This window comes from Nilaparvata lugens, chromosome 14 (assembly GCF_014356525.2).
Source record: "Nilaparvata lugens isolate BPH chromosome 14, ASM1435652v1, whole genome shotgun sequence".
Classification (NCBI taxonomy): Eukaryota; Metazoa; Arthropoda; class Insecta; order Hemiptera; family Delphacidae; genus Nilaparvata; species Nilaparvata lugens.
This window is the reverse complement of record NC_052517.1, coordinates 5,141,175-5,149,048: the sequence shown is the minus strand read 5'-3', so window position 1 is coordinate 5,149,048 and position 7,874 is coordinate 5,141,175. Positions and strand designations below refer to the sequence as shown.

The window sequence follows — 7,874 nt, the reverse complement described above, 5'->3', positions numbered from 1 at the left end:
TACCTATAGAATAGTGATATTCAACTTATCGACCAGCCCTGCTCTACGGCTGTGAAACATGCACCAACCTCAAGAACGTCCTATCCAGCAGCCGCTGCGTGCTACTGCGTGCATCCTCAGCCGTCTGCAGCTGCGTGCGCCCCGAATAGCTGAACTTGGAGCCAAGCGACAGAAACCGTCTGCCACCTCGCGCCGTCTGCGGCGAGTGCAGACGGAAGAATGTGTGGTGCTCCACGCATGACTTCCACAGGTTCTTGCATGACCGATACGTCAGCACGTTGAAACCCAGTAGTGTGTCATAGTCCTCTGACTGCAAATTTTAATTAAATTCAAATTAATTTAATTTCAGTTAGGTGAAATTCAAAATACAAACAGTTCATTCACTCAAAATAAACAAAAAAAAAGTCCTCAGACTGCCATAACAAAATTACAATCATATACTATTAAACGAGCAATTTCTGTTTAGATGTTTATGTTTGTATTTCACCGGATCTCGAAAACGGCTCTAACGATTCTCACGAAATTCAGAACATAGTAGGTTTATAATATAAAGATTCGATTGCACTAGGTCTCATCCCTGGGAAAAATTACTGAAGGACATTAAAAGGATAATTATTATTTATCCATGGAAAAACAGCTGATAATAGTTATTTCGTCGTCTGTTGATGATGGAAGTGAGTGAGCGAGTTCATGTGTGTGGGACTGTGTCAAAATTATGACTCAGCTGTTGAACTTTTGTAATCATTCAATCAGGTACTTAGTGCCGGTTGCAGAAAAGCCGGGCTATTTTCAATCCTGATTAAGATTCAAGTAGATCCATCTTTTTGAAATGGTCTTCACTGATTTGGTTCACGTGAAATTAATCAGGATTAAAATTTAACCGGCTTTAGTGCAACCGGGCCTTTGTGAGGGAAATTGTTGCATTCCTTTGGGAATTAAACTCAATTTACTGTGATTAGATGAATGTTATTATATTTTCTTCTTTCGTAATGAATTTTTTATGCTTTTGTACTCCAGAGCGAATCTCGGTCCCCGATATTTACACAATTAAATCAGATCAACAACAATATTCTCTTCAGATATTGTGATAGATAAAAAATCTGGTGTGGCGCACTCACACAACTTTCCTTGCCGTTATGCACATTGATCACCTGACGCTAGTGTTCCCGCACATGTCAAGTCTACTATTCAAAGATCTGAGCCAGCTGGTGACAGGACAATAACGCTGTAGACACATGAGGTCTGCTATATCTTCATAGTGAATGATTTAATAGAATCAACAGTTGCCAACAGTTTGCAATTGAATAATCAAACTTTCTCGAATTTTGAGCTTATTTTCAATTTTAGCTGAAAATGCTACTGAACATTAATTGTAGAGACTTTCATGTTTGATCTTTTCCACTTGAAATTTTTTGTTTAAATTGTATCTGAAGCTTGATAATTGGGAATCTAAAATCAAACTTTGCATAGATGGGGCGGAGCTCCTGAAATTTTTACAGATATGGGACTTGTGGCAATTGATAGACTTTTCCAATTACTATTTTAAGTATAAATTATTCAAAATTGTTGGAGCCGTTTTCGAGAAAATGGCGAAAACCCCTGTTTTTGTCAACATTTTCGCCATTTTATCCGCCATCTTGAATTGCATTTGTTCGAAATTGTTCGTGTCGGATCCTCATAGTGTAAGGACCTTAAGTTCCAAATTTCAAGTCATTCCGTTGAATAGGAGATGAGATATCGTGCACACAGACGCACACACACACACACACACACACACACACACACCACACGCACACACACACACAAACACACACAGACCAATACCCAAAAACCACTTTTTTGGACTCAGGGGACCTTGAAACTTATAGAAATTTGGGTACCTTAATTTTTTTCGGAAAGCAATACTTTCCTTACCTATGGTAATAGGGCAAGGAAAGTAAAAAGGGATATTTTGCAAAATCCCAGTGTTTTCATTAAAAATATTCTCAAATTATAGATGGATGAATGGAATTATCAATTAATTTTCTCAAGTTGTATATAGTGAGGTCCACGTTATAATGAGAGTGGATAAAGATAGAAGAATAGCGATGCCAATTCTCTGCATTAATTAATTATTTTCTACACCGTCAAAAACATAATTGTCATCGTTGTGGACCTAGAAAAGGATAGTACCACCGGCTTTGTCGAATGATAGACAAGGGATAGCAAAACCGAAGTTGATCAAATACTGTCATTATAACGTGGACCTCACTATAGTTAAGGACACAATATGAAGCAGCCTGCACACAGAGTTAAAGGTAGCATCAGCTATAGAGAGGTCCACGTTATAATGACAGTATTTGATTAACATTGATGTTGCTATCCTTGCCTAACATTCGACAAACCAGAGAGCTCTATCCTTTTCTAGCTCCCCAGCGTTGCCATATAATTTTTTCAACAATCTAGAAATATAATTGATTTACGAAATATTCAATCTCAAATTATGAAAATTTATTATTCAATCATTGAGAAATATATTTTCTCGACAAATAAAATATAATGTTAAACAAGAATGAATAATTAATATTACATCCGATATATCACTATTAGTTATCTTCTATAGAAGGCAGTGGCAAGGCAGAGAATCGGCAACACTGTTCTGCAATCTTTCTTCACTACCATTATAACGTGGACCTCACTATATTAATAAATGTAAAGCTTTCTTCTCCTTAATAGAGTGATGAAAAACTAATTTATTGATGAAAATTATTGAGATATTGCAATAATTATTCAAATGCTAATGAAATTTTTTATTATTATTATTATTATTAAACGAAAATCCAAATTAAATGCTGTAATTTACCCCGCGCTACTATTCAAAAATTATTTGTCAGCCCGGGAACAAATTTGTCAGTTCCCGGGCTGACGAATAATTTTTGAATAATAGCGCTCATCGAATTTCCATCTAGCTGTTTACCCTGTTGTCAATATTTGCAGTAGCAGAAGTCTTCGGGGTGAATTACAGCATTTAATTTGGATTTTCGTTTAATTGACTGAGCGAAGTTAGGTCTAAGATTCAAGTCGTCGGTTTGGCATTTCTCTTAATGTTTAAATGTTTATATGTTTAAATATGTTGCGTATTTACGGCGAAACGCGGTAATAGATTTTCATGAAATTTGACAGGTATGTTCCTTTTTAAATTGCGCGTCGACATATAAACAAGGTTTTTGGAAATTTTGCATTTGAAGGATATTATAAAAGGAATAAGGAGACTCCTTCATACGTCAATATTAGAGTGAAATTCAGACTATAGAATTATTCATAATAAATCAGCTGTCGAGTTGACTATAAATTGCATGCCATGACGCATACAATTCAATATCTCAATGTAACCTGGTAAAAAATTAGCAGCTGTGTAGACTATAAATTGCATGCCTCATTGAATGCAATTTTTATGCACTATTAAAATAGGATACAAAGAACTTATAACAGCTCGTCTGGGCGCCTAGATGTCTTCTGGTTTTCTCGCGCTAAATTCCGGAAAGCGTTATATATGATAATTAAATCTTGTGTAAGCATGATCTGATCAAATAAATAGTTAGTGTTTCAGTGTGGACGTGCTTAAGGTTTGGGACGTCGTTATAACTGCGCGAGGTCTACTTTTCACAGAACTACTAGTAATAATAATTTGTTTATTGATATTGAAAATTTTGGGTGACACCATGAGCCATGTAAATCAAATGCTAATAATGTTTTGAAATTATAATTGTAAGTTTTTTTCCTTCTTCTCTTTAAATGAAAATAAATTTAAATAAAAATTCTAGAAGGATAGGAAGAAGTTTCACTCACCAATTCTCTTCTCAGCTGGATGAAAAATTGTTTACGTTTAAATGAGATCTTGACAATTTTTCCCCAGGAGAATGTGTTGATTTTAATTCCGTTCTGGAATACGACTAGTCCAATAGAAGTAACACCCAAGTGGAGTTCCTTGTTGGCAGAATCCTACAAACAAAGGAAAATGAATTAGAAAATTCATTGTTTATTGGAGTTGATCATTATTCATTTATTGAGTTTGAAAATTAACAAAAATCATGATAATGAAACGAATCATCAAATTATAAGGTAATCTACTTTATTAATAGGATAAAGAATTCAATCAATTAACATGCATGGGATAGAAATAGTTATTTGTATACCTAGAGTGAAAAGTACGACTTTTTCTCCCTGTGGGAAAAAGATTGAAGCCCGAGGCGAAGCCGAGGGCAGCAATTCTCCTGAGGGAGAAAAAGTATTTTTCGCTCGTGATGTACACAACATTTTTCCTCCATCTACATTTTTTTATAGAAACAGCAAATAAAATCATTCTAATAACTTACGTATTGGTGACAATGATTCCTAACAACATAACCTAAATCTAAAACCTAAAAACCTGTCGTCTGATTGGCACTGCCGATTGCGCTATCTATCGGCAAAAGTTGTAACAATTATATCAGCTGGGCAGCTACCAAAAATGGCTGACTCCAGATCACGCGGTTCAGATTTGAATTGCAGATCAAAAATATTTGTTGGCTGGTATTTTGAATAGAATAAAATATTTTAAAAATTGTATAAATTTTTATCGTCTACTAATATTAAGAATATAATAATTATCATACAAACATATATTTCATGAGTTGATCAAATTTCTGGTTGTGGTATTGAATTCAGTTGACTCAATGACAGACACCTCTATTATGCTTTCTCATCTGATCTTAGACCTTCTAACCTATTACAATGTAAGTTTCAAAGTAGAGATGCTCCCCATGTTATTTAAATGGAGTCACTTTTACTCCCTAGGGAGTTTTTCTGTTTTTTACTACCGAGAGCGAAAAAGTGACACTTTAGTATTAGGTTTCAGGGAGTAAAGTAAGTACTTTAGACAGTAGGTGGAGGAAAATAAATGTTTGACGCATCATCGCCACAGTATACATACAGTACGGAAACTTGGCTATATCCTGACGCCAAAATCCGCCATCTTGTTAGGAAGCGCCGCATTGTAATAGTATTGATGGTAGGTTCGGATCACTCTAATGATCCGGATCAATTGATCTCGTTCACTGCCACGAGCCAATCAGAAGACCAGGATTGGAACTTCCCAAGGTCATGTGACGTGTTTAGTATTGGCGTCATGTAAAAAGCATTGGTTGGATAGGCGTTTGATTACAAGTTTCCATTCTGTATCTATTCTGTGTCATCGCGTCTGCTATTGTCACGTCATCGTCACGAGTGCTGTTGATTGGCAATATGCTGGTAATATTCAAATTTTTAAAAATATTTTAGAACTGAATATTTATTTGCCAATGTACAATACAAATAATGAGATGAAATACATTTTTACACATACTTGGCACAGCCATCAAAGTAAACTTGTGCGCTGGCTGTGAGTTCATACAGGAAATTAAATTATATAAATAAAGAAATTAAAAGTAACAAAAATCCAATAGGTAGTACAATGACAAAAAAAAACAAGAAACCTCATTCAACACATAACCAAAATGGAGCTGGTAACGAAATTATGAAACTATTAGAATTTAGGTAGTCTATAATAAATATTCTGTTCAACCCATATATTTATTTCTTTAAGAAGTTTTTTAGTAATTTTTGTATTTATGAAAATAATTGGAACTTTGTTCGAAAATATATTACAAAAATAAGAGAATTGGTGTCTACACACCACTAACTTAATAAAATTTATATTAAAAATGTTTGATACTGCTGGTCGTGTTTGGTATGGTGTATGCCTTATTTCTAAATTACTTATATTTTTATTTAAATGCGAAACAATCTTTATCACATATAACTGCCTAAGTGTGGGTACCCTTAGTTCTTCAAAAATATAGATGATATATCTATCTTCTTCTTATGCTATCTCTTCTCTATGATAAAATACAATGAAATAAGTCTACCTTAGCTTTATGAAGATCTACCCCATACATCTCCAGCCTCTTAGCGTGGTCTAAGAAGTTGAACTCAGCATCGGCGGGCGTCTGGCCCTTGTGTAATTTATGCAATTCAGCAATTTTCTTCTCCATTTCCTCAGTCTGATGTGGCATCAGCTCCATACCTGATATGTACTTTGGTCCATGCTCGTCTATTTGATAGTCACCGAGCTCGGCTAAACAAAAGAAAATCAAATCAAATGGTTATAACTAGTAGTTCTATGAACAGTAGATATCACGCAGTAATCTCATTCACAATTACCTGATTGAAACTATAGACCTTATGGAAATACAGCAATAGACTGGCTTCTCCACACATCTGTGTAATCACTTGTCAGCTGATTTATGATGAATAATTCTACAGTCTGATTTTTACTCTTATATTGGCGTATGAAGGAGGCTCCTTATTCATTTTATAATAGTAGTTCTGTGAACAGTAGACAACAGAGACTGGCTTCTCCACACATCTGTGTAATCACTTGTCAGCTGATTTATGGTGAATAATTCTATAGTCTGATTTTTACTCTTATATTGGCGTATGAAGGAGGCTCCTTATTCATTTTATACTAGTAGTTATGTGAACAGTAGACCTCACGCAGTATTCTCATCCACAAGTACCTGATTGAAACTATAGACCTCATGGAAATACAGCAATAGACTGGCTTCTCCACACATCTGTGTAATCACTTGTCAGCTGATTTATGATGAATAATTCTATAGTCTGGTTTTTACTCTTATATTGGCGTATGAAGGAGGCTCCTTTTTCCTTTCATACTAGTAGTTCTGTGAACATTAGACTTCACGCAGTATTCTCATTCACAATTACCTGATTGAAACTATAGACCTTATGGAAATACAGCAATAGACTGGCTTCTCCACACATCTGTGTAATCACTTGTCAGCTGATTTATGATGAATGATTCTATAGTCTGATTTTTACTCTAATATTGGCGTATGGAGAAGGCTTATTTTTCCTTTTATATTATCCTTGAAATGCAAAATTTCCAAAAACCTTGTATATACGTCGACGCGCAATTAAAAAAGGAACATACCTGTCAAATTTCATGAAAATCTATTACCGCGTTTCGCCGTAAATGCGCAACATTAAAACATATAAACATTAAGAGAAATGCCAAACCGTCGTCTCAAATCTTAGACCTCACTTCGTTCGGTTAACTAGCTGCTTAGTGAAGTAGAATTATATGAGAGTATACAAACAAATAAGACAATCATTCATTTTAAAGTTAATAGAGCCTGCAATTCATAGGAGAAGTCACAAAATAATTAAATTCATTTGTTGATTCAAGGTACACACAATTATTTATTATAACTAGGGAAGGACCAACAGGCATAGCCCAAATAGTTTACTCACTCTAAATATAAAAGATAACGTGTGAGGTCCTTTGAACCTTTGGATCCTTGAATCCGTCCCTTCAAAAACATAAGTACAAGACATTTACAAAAAAAATCTGGTGAGCAACTTTCCTTGCTCATTGATCTATAAGCTTCATTCTTAAACGAGGATAATCTAGGGGAATAACATTATGCCGATTGGCGGCTAAATAATTTTATTAAAACTACGATTATACTATAGTTATTGCTTTCAGAGTACATTTTCCTTTGTTTGAATTATGAAATTTGAGGATTTTTTGAAAGTTGTCAAAACAGCTGTTCTACAAACAAAATATCAACGTGTGTTCTTTTGAATAAACTGCTCTACCCACCTACCTCAAGCACGAGAAGGAGGTTACAAAGTAAATTTCTCAAGGATGGGGTGGACCCCCTGTTAGTTTCTCAGGGAGGAGACTCATGCTAGTTGATAGAGCTGATATATGGGTTTAAATTTGAAGAAAATCGTTAGAGCCGTTTTCGAGAAAACCGTGAAAAACATGGTTTTTTAGTAATTATCCGCCATTT

At 34.9% G+C, this 7,874-nt stretch overlaps 1 protein-coding gene across 1 annotated transcript in view; it reads right to left on the bottom strand.

Moving 5' to 3' along the window:
• The window catches only part of LOC111049652 (tyrosine-protein phosphatase non-receptor type 4), a 49,027-nt gene that overhangs the window by 31,141 nt on the left and 10,012 nt on the right, over positions 1-7,874 (bottom strand). Inside the window, exons 4-6 of the mRNA XM_039440595.1 lie at positions 5,925-6,133; positions 3,829-3,981; positions 69-310 (exon numbers count right to left, since the gene is read on the bottom strand). Coding sequence (XP_039296529.1) covers positions 69-310; positions 3,829-3,981; positions 5,925-6,133 — 604 coding nt within the window. The remainder of the gene's footprint in view (positions 1-68; positions 311-3,828; positions 3,982-5,924; positions 6,134-7,874) is intronic.